Source organism: Miniopterus schreibersii, assembly GCF_964146895.1.
Source record: "Miniopterus schreibersii genome assembly, chromosome: X".
NCBI classification, from domain to species: domain Eukaryota; kingdom Metazoa; phylum Chordata; class Mammalia; order Chiroptera; family Miniopteridae; genus Miniopterus; species Miniopterus schreibersii.
Window position 1 is genome coordinate 42,968,580 of NC_138104.1, and position 15,710 is coordinate 42,984,289.

A 15,710-nucleotide genomic window follows, 5' to 3' on the forward strand; every position below is an offset into this window, starting at 1 on the left:
AGTCATTGATTGGCTGCAGCCCGAAACCCGGGCATGTGCCCTGACCGGGAATCGAACCTCGATCTCCTGGATCCTAGGTCGACGCTCAACCGCTGAGCCACGTGCGGCTGGGCGATCCTCCTGCATTTTGAATGTCACTAATATCAATGGTGCTGTTGTGTGGTTATGTGGCCAAAGAGCTTTCAACATGTGTTCTCAGAAAACCTAGGTGCACGTATTTTGAGTTGCCTGTTAACGGTGAGGAGTTTAACAATATCTTATATTTGATTAATTTCATGTTAGTACAACCTTTTAGAGTTTATAAATTACTTCTCATATATGGTAGCTCATTATCTTATGACAGCCTCATGAAAAGTAAGGAAGATGGAATGACCTCCATTTTATAGGTGGGGAATCTGAGAGATTCCTAGTTGCCTAATATCTGAAAAATAATGCATCTAGGACTAGAGCTTTCCTGACAATAGTTTCCTAGATCTGAAAAGTATGGTCATAATATTAATAATGTCAAGTCCTTTTTTTCATTATATTTAATTAAAATTACTAGATTGTAACATTAAAAATAGCATGGAATTTTATTTCTTGACATTTAAAATATTATTTTCTTCCACTTAACCCTTTTTTTATTGCAGTGTTTATTGTGTTAATTTTAATAATGCCCTTTTTTTTTTCACTGCACAATTTATTTACAATTTATTGATTTTTCCTGGCCTAATTTTTTGTGTTTCCTACAAATAAATTTGTTTCACACACACACACACACACACACACACACACACACACACACACACACACACTGCCATCCCTTGCTTGTTTATTAGATACCATGGTTATAAAACAGTGCAATAAGAGATGCTAGGTTCTTCCCTTGAGAATTAAAGTATGATTCAGAAGATAAAGCATATCCTGGACAACCAAATGACTTAAAAAGGAACTGATAAATGAACACAAGGTAAACTTCATGTGTGTATTATGGAGGCATGGAGTAATAGAATGATGAGTGTGCTTGGGTTAGGGACAACTTCTTCAAAGTGAAACTTAAACTTTTTCTTAGAGTGGGTGACTTGTTGAAGTACATCATTGTTTGGGGATGGGGGAATTATGTTATGAGGAGTGGAAAGAATAACCCAGAATAAACAAATGATATGGACCAAAACATGGAGATTAGAGTTGATAAATTAAGAATTAGAGATGCCATGTTGGGAAGTAGGTGAGATGAGACCAGAAGATAGTAGGTAAAGAATGTGATTTGGTTTAGAGACAGGAACAGGAAGATTTTTATGCAGTAGAGTTTAGATGTTTAAAAAAAATTTCCATCATTATTTTATTTTTTTATTAAATTTATTGTGGTGATATTCGTTAATAAGATTATATAGGTTTTAAGTGTACATTTCTGTGATGCATAATCTGTATATTGCATTATGTGCCCACCACCCACAGTCAAATCATCTTCCGTCACCATATATGTGGCCCCTTGTACCCTTTACTGCCCTCCTTCCCCCTTCCCTCTGGTAACCACCATACTGTTGTCTGTGTCCATGAGTTTCAGTTTATATCCCCACATATGAGTGAAATCATATGGTTCTTAGCTTTTTCTGACTGACTTATTTCACTAGCATAATATTCTCCAGGTCCATCCATGTTGTCAGGTGGCAGTATTTCATCTTTTCTTATGGCTGAGTAGCATTCCATTGTATATATGTAGCACATCTTTACCCAGTCATCTACTGAAGGACATTTCAGTTGTTTCCATGTCTGGACACTGAATAATGCTGCAGTGAACATAAGAGTACATATATTTATAAATAAATGTTTTCCGTTTTTTAGGTAGATACCCAGAAGAGGGGTTGCTGGGCCATATGGTAACTCTGTTTTTAATTTCGTGAGCAGCTGTTTCCTCTGGTGGCTGTACCTGGTTACATGCCCACCAGCAGTGAATGAGGGGTCCTTTTTCTCCACAACCTCTCCAACACTTGTTATTTCTTGTCTTGTTGATAATGGCCATTCTAACAGGTGTGAGCCGTTGTTAGTTCTTGAGCACTATTTTGATTTGTTTAGAAAAAAGCAGTTCCCCTGCCTGCTTTAAAAGAGAAAAAAACTCCTGGACAAGGACAACAGTGTGGTGCTTGCTGGGGGGAGGAGGGGCGGTAAGATAGAAGAGGGTATCAGGGGGAGAAAAGGTGATGGACGGAGACTTGCCTTGGGGTGGTAACACACAATACAGTGTACAGATGATGTTATAGAATTGTTATAGAATTGTACATCTGAAACATGTATAATTTTGTTGACCAGTGTCACCCCAATAAATTCAATAAAAAGGAAAATTTAAAAAAATAAAAGGCAAAAGAATTATCAAAACTGTACATGTGACACTGTCTGCTAAACCCTGAAATATTTGTGTGTTTTTCAAATTTTAATTATGTTTCATACTGTATTGAAACCTGAGCAGATGAATGTTTAATGTGTGGGTCACAGAAGGCAAAACATACAGTGAACTTGAACTTGATAAGATTCAATGGGGTAAGGAAATAAAAATTGTCATTAAAAGTTAAAATATAAAATTGCGACCAAGTACAATTATCAGAAATGTGGTGTTGACTATTATTATAATTTCTCATTAGTCAGGATTTCCATGAAGGTGTCGAAGAAGTTGGTGCACTGCAGAAAAATCACGCTGCAGTGTCATCTGCAAACTCCACAGAAGCTGCAAATTCTGCCTGCCTGCCTACAGAAGATAAGTCATTAAGCACTGTGAGCAGTGAAGTGCCCACAGAACAAACTCCAAGCCCTGATGCTGGGAGTGCCCTCGAAGTGAATGATGTTGAAGTGACAGGGGAGAAAGGAAACCATTGTGATGATAAAACTTGTGTGCTGTCAACTTCAGAAGAGGGAACAAGTGAAAATGTGCCTGTAGCAGAAGACATCACAGAACAACCAAAGAAAAATAGGATTACTTACTCCCAAATTGTTAAACAAGGCAGGAAATTTAATATCGATTTGGTATCAAAAGTAAGTACTAATTTAACCCATCTTGTCATAGAACAATACTAACTTTCAGTTGATTGAAAATAGCATCTTGGCCAATGAACACAATTTTTATAATTTTTTTTCTGTGAAGTGTAGAACATTTGTTTTATAAAAATGTAATATCAGCAGTTTTTACACTCTTAAATATCTTTAAATACAGGTTAAACAAATTAAAAATGCTTGGTACTGTATTGCAAAGATACTTTCGTACTAGAGCACAAATCTACCCTAATATTCTCCTACTGCATGGATTTGAATTCTATCAAGAGAAAAATTCTAATGATCCTAATTACAGATTTATGTTATTTATAGTCAGTCTATTAAGTGAACTTTTTTTTAGCCTGTATATATATAGTAACTGTTTTAACATCGTTGTGATAATGAACATTCTGAAAAAAAACAACAATGCATTTTTGAAAATTATTTGTTCAGGTGTGAGGACTTTAGAGGATTATTTAATTGTAGTGGGGTCAGGGAGGCTGGGAAGAATGCTATTGTCTTTGGTTATGTTTCCATCCTTAACTCTAATGTTACGTCAGTGTCTGAGTCTTAGGAGGGTACAGTGTTGCACTGGGTTTATAGAAAGCAAGGCCAATTGAGTACAAAAGAATAGAAAACCAGTAAGATAAAGGATAATGGCCTTAAAGAGTTACGCTATAAGGCTGAGTGAAAATATAAAGAAACAGAGACCAAGTCCCATAAGTTGAGGACAAACAATGAGACATTGAAAAGAAGTAGAAGTAGGAGAGGGTAGTGAATAACTTCAATCTACCCGCAAACCTAGGCTTTTCAAGTTAATGTGCTCTCTTCAAGTTCCAAGTTATAGAATAACGAGAGGAACTAATTGCATGCTCCTTACATTTTATTGATACAATCCCATATCCTCATGCTGCTACTCTCTTTGAACTGGATGCCTAAAGATCCGAGTACCTCTTTACTATCCGCTGTTTCTTTCGCATAGCCCCGTGTCTGATTCTGTTCTGGTGGGAGTTAGCTACTGCCTTGCTCCTACTTTGTATTTCTGTACTTTCTCTTTCTCCATCTTCTTTCCATGTTACCTTTGCTATTGATTTGTGGGTGGAAGTTTAATCATAGCTCACTAATAGACCTCCTGTTTTCATGAGCAGGAATTAGTTTTAAGAAACACAAACAAAAAACCCTTTCGGACAGCATGGTGGGACCTGGAGAGTATTATGCTAAATGAAATAAGCCAGTCAGAGAAAGACAAGTATCACATGATCTCACTTAGATGTGGTATCTAATGAGCAAAATAAACTGATGAACAAAAGAGATCCAGAGACATTGAATCATGCAACAGACTGATGTATTTCAGAGAGAAGGGAGGGGGCAGGAGGGAGGAGATTAACCAAAGAACTTACGTGCATATGTGCATAACCCATGGACATAGACAATAGTGAGTTGAGGGCCTGGAGGACATGGGAGCAGGTTGGAGAGGGTCAATGGGAGGAAAAGGGGGACATCTGTAATATTTTCAACAATAAAGATAAATTAAAAAATAAATAAACTCTAGAAATCTCAAAAAACAACAAAATAAACAACTGGATGTCAAGTAACAAATATGTTTCGTTCCGAAAATTACGTTTTGAATTAGACTTGGAATATGGAATGCCTTACTTAAATAAACAATGAAATAAATAATGGTTAAGCATCAAGGCTAGTTCACAAAAGTCTCTACAACCTTTAGGGTAACTGAAATACAGTATAAATCTTGCAAAGGAAAATGGTAGAAGACATTGGTTTTTCATTTTTGGAATTAGTATAGGAAACTATTTAGTTCTATAAGAAAATGAATGATGGTTAGAGTGGAGAGGGAGATAATTTATTAGATGCTAAGATATTTCAGGAGACTGAAGAAGATTTCTGGGTATTTTCATGAGTTTGAATGGTTCATAATAATGGTTCTCTTAGGGAAAATTAAAAACAAACATCTTGAGAGGTATCAAGGCAATTGTACTTTGTTCTGCATAGTTTCATGGGTTCATTTAAATAACCAGTAATAATTTACTGTACTCATCCTACAAAAGCAGGAGTAGCTAAAGAATGTACAGCCATAGCAATACAAGAGGCTTATTATCATTTTTTAATGTTAGTTATTTAGAGAACATTTATTGAGTACCTATTGTGTGGGAAGCATTGTATTGCATGATATTGGGCCAATCAGTCACTTCTTGGAAATTTTATCTGTTCCAAAGTTTCAGTTATTATATCTAAGCTTAGAATGATTGCCAAAAATACCTTCCACAAGCCCTACTTTTTCCTAAAGTTCAGTTTTATATCTCCAAACTACTTGACATTTGTACATGCATTCTGTCTCATGTGGTGCTTTAGTTTACAAAACACGTCTATGTATGCAGCCTATTAAAAAGTGATCTTAAAGCTCAGGGTAGGCTAGCTAAACAAAATACTTTATAGTGTTATACTGCTTAGACTAATAGACAAGATTATCAAAGATGAAGTTCTTACAATTAAAACTCAATTCTAAAAATGTCCATAACCTTACTAATTATGGAAGCAGCAGGCCATGTGAAGCAAAAATGATTAATTATTAAATCTAGTTCTCATTATTTTAATCAAATTGAAGTATTCTTTAGCCTTTCTCTCACCACTGTGAAATTGCTGTGGTAGATTAGAGAGTGGTGAAAAAGAGGCTTAAGTTTAAATATGGTAACATATTCATTATTTCTAAGCTTCAGACAAAAGTTTAGAATAGCTTTAATTGAAATGTATTTTCACTTGACTGATATCTTAAATGCATTATTTTAAAAGCTGGCATTAAATCTTAAGCTTTATTAGATCTCATTAAGTGTACATGCATTTTATGTTTGATATATTAATATTTGTGAAATTATTATGACTACTGAGGGAACACTGAATCTCAAGTATTTTTAAACACATGAGTTATTTGAAGCATCTTTTTAATTATAATTATTGAATTAAGACTTTGCAGTATATTCTCAAAAACATGGGCTTATATCAGTTGTGTAGTATATTAGGCTGAAAGTAATGGAGTAATATGCCATAATTTGGTCAGTGGAATCGGATTAGTTTAAAAAAACACAAATGCCAATTTTTCTTGTTCTGCATAATGCTGGACTAATGGTTAGTTTATATAAATTCACCTAACTGATAATTAACAGAAATTCTTTGCTGGCCTCATGGATACTCAGTCTAATTGTTTAGATTGATTTTGAAATTCCCTTTTTCTTTGAGGTAAAGCTAATTTTTAAATTTTTCTTTTCCTTCCTTATTACAGATGTAACATTTAAATTTTTAACATTTAATTGAGTTATAGTCACTTAAGAGTATCTCAATATAGAAAGTAGCCAGATCTGTTGCATTTAACCATATGGTTAAATTTAAAACATGCTAGTTAATACTATTGAAATTGTTTTTATTTCTCTGATATTGGTTATGAAAGATGTTGAAAGATGAAATCAATCCTTCATATGTATGCTGGCAGTAACTATCATCCTCCCTTTCTGAGAAAGACATATCTCAGATAAATCTAGACTGTTGGGATTACAGAGGGACCTTATAATTTGACTCTTTCCATAGAAATGCATAACCAATCTTTTTCTTTTTTCATTAATGAAGAGATCCAGTGAGCTAGTTTCTTAATAACCACCTGGCCTTATAAGGCTACAGTTCCTTATCCAAAACCCTTGGGGCCTGTTCTGTTATTCAGATTTAAAAATATGTATTTTAGATTAAGCAAAAAACAAAACCAAAAAACCCTACACAAAACCTAATGAACACAGACAACAGTATGTTGATTGCCGGAGGAAAAGGGGGTTGGAGGGAGGTAAAAGAGTGTAAAGGGGAAATGAATGGTGATGAAAGGACTCTTGACTTTGGATGGTGAAGACACAATACAATATACAGATAATGTATTATAGAGTTGTACACTTATAACCTATATAATTTTATTAACCAATGTCACCCCAATACATTTAATGAAAATATGTATTTTAGAAAGTAATATAATACATGTGCTGATATGCTATATATGATGTAACATTTTTAGCAGAGTCTGAGGAGGCAGTCTTTAATTAAACATATTAATATTTCTGCTGTCAGATATATGAACATTCACATTAAGTGGGAGAAAGGCAGAAAGAAGAGCCTTATACCCATTTGGATCAGGTTTTGTTGCCAAACCAGTTATGAAAAAACTTTGGATTCCTGAGTTTTTTGAATTTTGAATTTCAAATAATCAATTGTGAGCCTATAATATGTTATGTATTAAAACATTAATAGGTATAATGCTTTTTACAATTATTTTAAAATATAATAAAATTATATAACTTTATTTGGTAGTTATCAATTTTTCCACTATTTCACCTTTTATTTCATCATCTAAAATATTTTCTTTGTATAGCTGCTGTATTCTCGAGGATTGCTAATTGATCTTCTAATCAAATCTAATGTCAGTCGCTATGCAGAGTTCAAAAATATTACCAGGATTCTTGCATTTCGAGAAGGAAGAGTGGAACAGGTACTATGCTGATCAAGTATTGTAACTGGATATGAGCTTAAGTTATTATGGTTTGCTTTGGAAGGATAAGCAAAATAAGATTGTTATTTTCCTAGTAAAGGAGAAAATCCCAGTCCTGCATGATGATTTACAAATGTAAATAGTAAGAAATTGCTCGATTCAAATGTGTTCATTTTATCAGGAGTTCTTCTGCAGCTTGATCTTGGTGTTGAGAAAGTGATAATTTTGGGAAGCATTGCTAGATTTGAGCTGCCATTTGTTCCCATTTAGGGCTGCCATGCCACTGGCCTTTTAATGGCATAAGGAGCAGCTTGGGAGATTAAGTAAGAGGGCTTACAATTTAATTAGCTCTGAAGTCAACAGAGATGCTATTAGAACTGATGGAAGGTAATGTGACACAGCCTGACTAGAATGGAAATAATAATCTTGTTATACTTAAAGGAAAAAATATATTTTGGAATCCTTGTTTATCACTAGGAAGTAGTTTTTTAAATTAAAATCATGTGTTTCAGGTTCCTTGTTCAAGAGCAGATGTCTTTAATAGCAAACAACTTACTATGGTAGAAAAGCGAATGCTAATGAAGTTTCTTACATTTTGTATGGAGTATGAGGAACATCTTGATGAATATAAAGGTATCATTTTTCATTAAATTTTGTTACCTAATTATTTGAGCTTTCTTATTATTTTAATATGCTTGCTTTAATGTGAGCCACTTATTACTCTTTTAAAATACATTCTTACTGTGCACTATCTACTAGGTTAGCCATTAGCAACATGTAGCTATTTAAACTTTAATTAAAATTAAATAAAATGTAAAATTCAATTCCTCAGTCACACTAGCGACATTTCAAGTGTTCAGTAGCCACATGTGGCTAGTAGCTATTGTGTCTACAGTGCTGCTATAGAATATATATTTTTTTAATTTACCATCTTAACCATTTTATTTTATTTTATTTTTTTAAATATATCTTTATTGATTTCGGAGAGAGGAAAGGAGAGGGAGAGAGAGAAATAGAAACATCAATGATGAGAGAGTCACTGATCGAGCCCGCAACCCGGGCATGTGCCCTGACCAGAAATCGAACCCCGATCGCCTGGATCCTAGGTCGACGCTCAACCGCTGAGCCATGCCCGGCCGGGCTAGAATATTTTTATTATTGAAGAAATGCTGAGCTGTGTGTTAATTTTTATTCTCATTAATTAAATATTTTTGTCAACTGGTTCTTTGTAGATGATACAGTTGCCCCCGTTATTCACAGAGGATGTTCCAAGAGCCTCAGTGGATTCCTGAAACTGCAGATAGTAGTGAACACTATGTACACTAGGTTTTTTCCTATACATATATACACTTTATGGCTTCTCTTTGACATTACAAATTGCCAGCATCACTACTCTTTCTCTTTGGGGCCGTTATTAAATATAATAAGAGTTACTTGAACACAAGCACGGCAATACTGAGACATTTGATCTGATACCTGAGATGGCTACTAAGTGAATAACTCACAGCTTATGCAGTGTGAACATGCTGGACCAAGGGGCTGATTCCTGTCCAGGGTGGAATGGGGGCGCAGATCAGGACAGTACAAGATTTCATCATGCTCCTGAGAACTGTGTGCAATATAAAATTTATGAATTGCTTATTTTCGGAATTTTCCATTTAATATTTTCCGAGTGCTGTTGATTGTGGGTAACTGAAACCATGGAAAATGGACCCATGGATAAGGGAGAAACTACCGTATTCTTTTGCATTGTTCCATTAATTTTTTTCATCAGTAATAAAATATTATAGTTTTTCATTTTTACAGGATTACTTGTGCTTGGAATATTGAATTATTTATTTTGATTGATTTTTAAAAAAAGTCTAGGTGGTATGGTGGAAACCACTGTATTAGAAGACGTGGTTTCTAGTCTTGGCTTTGATCTATTTCACTGTGTGATCTGGGGCCGGTTACTTCACTGTTGAAAATTGAATATACCACTTCAGTAACATAGCTTTATACTTTAAGGGCATTGGAGTGTAAATGTTATCCAAAATAAGAACATACTGTTGCCAATTCATCTATAAAGTTACAATGAGAACTATAGCAGTTGTTTTTTTTACTAGATGTGCAGATGATGTGTTGAGTTGTACACTTGAAATTTGTATGGTTTTGTGAACCGATGTCACCTCAAATTCAATTTTTAAAAAAGTGTAGCTTTTGCTCTTAAAGCTTCAAGTCCACTAGATACTGCCAAATTGTTCTCCATAATGGTGTAAACATATTTTCTCAGTAAATTTTTATTTGTTTATATAAATAATTTCTATGAAGTTTTTTGTCTTTTATCATAGAATTGACTGTTATTTCCTAACACTAACAGTCCAATTACACTTTTTCTGTTATTGGTTTAAAGAAATAGTTTTTAGGGATCCCTTATCTTTTGTGGTGTGATTATAAAGCAGTAAGACTGATTCCACTAGCCACAAAGAAATTAAGTTTCATTACTTTTTTGTTTAAATAAGTTTTTATTGATTTCAGAGAGAGGAGGTGAGAGGGAGAAAAACATCAATGAGAGAGAATCATTGATTGGCTGCCTCCTGTACGCCCCTACTGAGCCCCAGCCTGCAACCTGGGCATATACCCTGATTGGGAATCAAACCATGACCTCCTGGTTCATGGGTGGATGCTCAACTGAGCAACACTGGCCGGGCGAAGCTTTATTACTTTTTAGTCAGTTCATTGTTCCTAGTTTTAATAAAAATATATATATTTCAAAAAATCAAGTATTGCTCTATTATTATTGTCATCAAAAATGAGCCCGTTGTCTTGTTTAATATTTCAAAATATAGTTATTGGTATTATTCTGCAGTTTTATTTTAGCTTTTAATTGATTTTATTTGGGTGACATTGGTTCACAAAATCATATAAGTTTCAAGTGTACCATTCAACAACATGTCATCTGCACACTGCATCATGCATCCATCATCCCAAGCGAAGTCTCTTTCTGTCCCCATTTTTCTCCCCTTTGCCCACCTCCACATAACCCTCACCCCACTTTCCCTCTGGCTGTCACCACACTGTTGTCTATGTCTATGTGTTTTATATGTGTGTGTGTGTGTGTGTGTGTGTGTTTCTGCAGTTTTAATGATAATGTAAGATTATTGCCAACCTCAGAAAACAATTGTGATAGTTAATGAGTTATTTAATGCTTTTCTACTTATTGAATTGGTAAAATACTAAACATAGGTTCATTATTTAAAGCTTAAAAATTGTGCCATCAATTCAATTAGGATAGTGAGATTTCTAGTTTCCCCCCCTAAACCACTGGTCTCTGTCCAAAATGTAATATCATTGCCACCCATGTCCTTTGCCAAGTGTTTAAGACAGACTTGGTCTCATTTTTGTGCAGTGATTTTAAATTGAAGTTTGGTTCTGATTTTAGTTGATAATTTTTCATTTTTCTTTTCATAGCCTATGAGGAGATTGCATTTTCTGAATATTTAAAAACTCAAAAATTAACTCCCAACCTCCAACATTTTGTTCTGCATTCAATTGCAATGACATCAGAGACAGCCAGCAGTACTATAGATGGTCTCAAAGCTACCAGAAACTTTCTTCACTGTCTTGGGCGGTATGGCAACACTCCGTTTTTGTTTCCTTTATATGGCCAAGGGGAACTCCCTCAGTGTTTCTGCAGGTAAGACTGCCATTGGTTCTCTTGTTTCTTGTTAAGGTGTTACTTGAATAAGAGATAAAATTAGAAAGACAAAAATGAGATTTGCTCAGGATTTAGTATTTGTGAACATATATTTTGTTATTCTCTCTCTTATAAACATCCTGCCGTCCTACCTACTACCTAAATGATATGTTCAGTTTGTCCTGTTTTTGAGCTTTAAAAATAGAATCATACTATAAATTTCTTTTTCCACTCAATATTATGTTTCAAAGTGTCATCTTTGTAGTATAATCATAGTTAATTGATTTTCATTGCTATACATTGTGAATTGTATATTGTGAATATAGCACAATTTATTTTTCCATTTTTCTGTTGATGGATACCAGACATTTCCAGTTTTTTGTTTTTATCAACAGTCTTGTATGTGTTTCAGGATATACATATTAAAGAGTTTCTCCAGGATACATACCTAGGAATGAAATTCCTGAGTCATGGAATATATGAATGTTTATACAAGATAGTGCCCAGTTTTTTCTCCAGAAAGTTATATCAATTTACATTCCCCTAGCAGTATGTCAGAATTCCCACAGCTCTGCATCTTTGCCAATATTTGGTATTATCAAACTTCCTAATTTTTGTCAATCTCCCTCACATAAAATACTGTCACACTGTATGTTTTTGAATTTTGTTTTTCAATTACAGTTTGCATTCAGTATTATTTTGTATTAGTTTAAGGTATACATAATAGTGGTTAGACAGTCATATACTTTACAAAGTAACAAATTGGTAATTACATCATATTGTGTTTTTATTTTGCATTTCCTAGATTACTTATGAGTGTCTTCTCATATGGTCATTGGCTATTTGTTTTCTCTTCTGGGAAATGCTTTTTAGTGTCTTTTGCCCATTTGTCTTTGGGTTGTTAACTTTTCCTTATTGATTTGTTGAAGTTTTAATATATTCTAAACACTAATGTTTTCTCAGTTATGTGTGTCATATATATCTTGCCTTATAGTGTTTATGATGCATAGATATCATTAAGATTAATGTAGTCAAATATTGCAATCTTTTCTTTTATGCGTAGCATTTTTGAGGTCATGGAGCATAGTAGTTAAGAATCTGGACTGTGGAGATAGACTGCCTAGATTTAAATCCTGACTTCTCCATTTATTAGCTATATACACTTGGGCAAGTTTCACAGTCTCTGTTATGTTTTCAAAGAATCAACTTTTGGGTTTTTTGATTCTCTCTTTTATAGTTTGTTTTCTTGTTCATTAATTTCTGCTCTTTATTATATCCTTTATTCTTTCTTTCTTTTGGTTTTGTTCAGTTCATCCCTCTCATCTCCTGCCCATGTCAGTTCTGAGGCTAAAACCTAATGAGTTCCAGTCATCTTTTTTATTTTCTAATATAAGCATTTATGATGATAAAGTTTTCACTACTGTTTTGAATCTTACACAGTTATTATGTATTATTTTTATTATCTTTTAGTCCTAAGTATCTTAATTTCCATTATTATTTTTGAATTGACCCATGAGTTCTTATGAGGTGTTTTAAAAGAGCTAATTTGTTTTTCTTCTGCTCTTATCTCATTTAATTGTATTATGTCTAGAAACTATGTTTTTATGGTCCTAATTCTTTGAACTTTATTTTATGACAGTATTTCCTGAATTTTTGTAATTTTTCCATGTGTTCTCGAGAGGAATGTGTTTATATAGTTGCTGGGTACAGGGTTCTCTAATTATTGGTCTTGGAGTCTAATAGGTCAAGCTTTGAGTTGTAATTTTCAAACTTTATTTTTATTGAGGGTTTTTTTCTGTTTTTAATATGTTTTTATTGATTTCAGAGAGAGAAAGGGAGAGGGAGAGAGAGATAAAAACATCAATTGATTGGGTGCCTCCTGCACACCCCCTACTGGGGATCAAGCCCACAACCCAGGCATGTGCCTTGACTGGGAATCAAACTTGACCTCTTGAGTCATGTCGGTCTGGCGAGGTTTTTTTTCTTTTATCTATCAATAGTAGAATGATGTTTTGAAATCTCTCATGATGTTTGATTTGTCAATTTATCTCTATAATTTTATCAGTTTTTACCTAATATTTATTTTGAGGCCATTTATTAAAGTCATATACATTTATAATTGTTAATCTTCCTGATGAATTTAATATTTTACATTATCTGATGACTTTCTTCATTCCTAAGAATACATTTTTTAAAAAGTCTACATTGATATTAAAATAGCTACTCCACCTTTTTAGTATTTGCCTGTTATATTTTTATATCTTTCTCCATCCCTTTATTTTTCAACTTTTCTGAGTCTGTATTTAGGACTCTAAGTAGCATATTACATATTTTTAATTCCATCTGACAATCTTGGTCTATTACCAAGCAGGTGAGTCCTATCAACAGAAGTCTGTTCCTTCTTTCTGAAGTATATAATTTTAAAAGTTCTTCTACTTTACGTCTGTTGGTAGTAAATGCTTCCTAGTTTTTGCATATATGAAAATAACTTTTGCCTTTTTGTTTTGAGTGCAGATTTGCTATGTAAGCATTTCTAGGTTGGCAATACTTTTTTTGAGATTAAATATATTGGGGTGACATTGCTTATTAGCATTATATAGGTTTCAGGTGTACAGTTCTATAATACATCATTTGTATATTGCATTGTGTGCTCACCACTTTGAAAAATTCTCTCAGTACTTTAATTATTCCACTGATATTTGGGTTCAGTTTTTGCTGTTGAAAACCTTGATGTCAGGTTAATTATCATTTCTTTATATAAGTAATATATCTCTTCTCCAGTTGTTTTTAAGATAGTTTGTCTTTGGTGTTCTGCATTTTCATTCCAGTGAAATTATGGTTCCTTTATATTTATCTAGCATGGTATAGGTTGACCCATATAAAATTAACAGTATTAAACCATTTGACCTACAATTAATTCCTCTATTTGTGAATTGTTATTTATCATTTTGGAAAATTATTAGGCAGTATTTTTGCAATTACTGTTTTTCCTCCATTGTCTCTCATCATTTTGGAACCCCAATGAGGCATCATTTAGAACTTAGTATTCTCTCTCATATTTCTTTTTATTCTCCTTTTTTAAAATTCTCTTTACCTGTGACTAATCTATACTTTAACTCTTTTGGTTTATCACTTCAATATTTTTATCTTTCATCTCCCTCCAAATCTTTCGTGTCACTGTTTGATATTCTCTTCTTCTTGTTCATTTTTTTATATATATTTATCTTACATTCTGCCTATGTTGTTTCTGTTGATTTATGTTCATGGTTTAGTTCCTTGTGCCACATTTATCTTTGATTGAGAGTTTATATTTCATTAACTTTAATCTGCGAAAATCTGGGAATCCAAATTAAGGATGCTTTCCTTCAAGGATTATTTGGGTGTGCTTCAGCCAGAAGGCACTAACTCTTGAGATCATTCCCACTCCCTTCAGAGGATCTTTATTAATGAAGGAGCCCCAGATTCAGCTCTCACACTGATATCAGGCAACAATATTTGATTTTTAATTTTTTAAAATTTATTTTATTTATTTATTTTATATCTTTATTGATTTCGGAGAGAGGAAGGGAGAGAGAAAGACAGATAGAAACATCAATGATGAGAGAGTCATTGATCGAGCCCGCAACCCGGGCATGTGCCCTGACCGGGAATTGAACCCCGATCGCCTGGATCCTAGGTCAACGCTCAACCTCTGAGCCACGCCCTGCTGGGCTATTTGATTTTTTTAAATTGTAGTATTTGATGCTCAAAGCTTTGAATTCAGCTAAAGGTTTGTTTATTCTGTGTGTGTGTGTGTGCATGTGTGTTTGGGATTAGAGGGTTTCCTGTAGACATTTCCCTTATTTTCTTATATCTCAGCAGTGCAACAAAAATTATGTTTAATATAAGAAATAGGTTTTTTTTTGGTTGCAACTAGAGGTCCCTTCACACTTTCCAGTCCAGTATACTAGAAGTAGATATTCTCAAATTTATATTTCTTAACTCTGTGATTTTATGAATGGAGGTGAGAATTTTATAAATTTGAAAGTAACTTAATTCTGAATATGATAGGTCTGTGTATTTCCAGACAAGCTCTTCCTCCTGTTATTAGTTGCCAAAGTAGGGACGGATAGGAAGTGTCATATCTTTCAGGAGCAGAGATCCACCTATCAGTTGAAAACTAACAGGGGAGCTCTATGGTTTTCTTAATCATTCTTTTCCTCTTCCTGTGGCATCGCCTTATTCAAAAGGAGCCACATTCTTCTCGTGTTGCCAGTTGCTACTCACTCCTATAGAACTTTAGGGTAATGAATATTGGGAAAGGATGAGCAGACCTCTGGGGAATGAACAGAAGATCCCTGGCTTCCTTACCAGCACTTTATGAAAATGAAATATTTAACATCATTTCTTTTTTATTCCGTGTTGTCGTTTTTTTAATTGATTTTATAGAGAAAGGAAGAGGAAGAGAGAGAAACATCGATGTGAGAAACATCCATGGGTTGCCCCCCATACACA

At 33.9% G+C, this 15,710-nt stretch overlaps 1 protein-coding gene across 3 annotated transcripts in view; it reads left to right on the forward strand.

The window, feature by feature from the left end:
* CHM (CHM Rab escort protein) overlaps positions 1-15,710 on the forward strand; it is a 214,379-nt gene that overhangs the window by 86,242 nt on the left and 112,427 nt on the right. For 2 of the 3 annotated variants that reach the window (XM_081126003.1, XM_081126004.1), the window contains exons 5-8: positions 2,619-3,006; positions 7,424-7,540; positions 8,053-8,173; positions 10,991-11,216. In XM_081126003.1, the coding sequence (XP_080982129.1) occupies positions 2,619-3,006; positions 7,424-7,540; positions 8,053-8,173; positions 10,991-11,216 (852 nt within the window). Of the gene's footprint in view, positions 1-2,618; positions 3,007-7,423; positions 7,541-8,052; positions 8,174-10,990; positions 11,217-15,710 lie in introns of those variants that run through there. The other variant, XM_081126005.1, reaches the window with a different exon arrangement.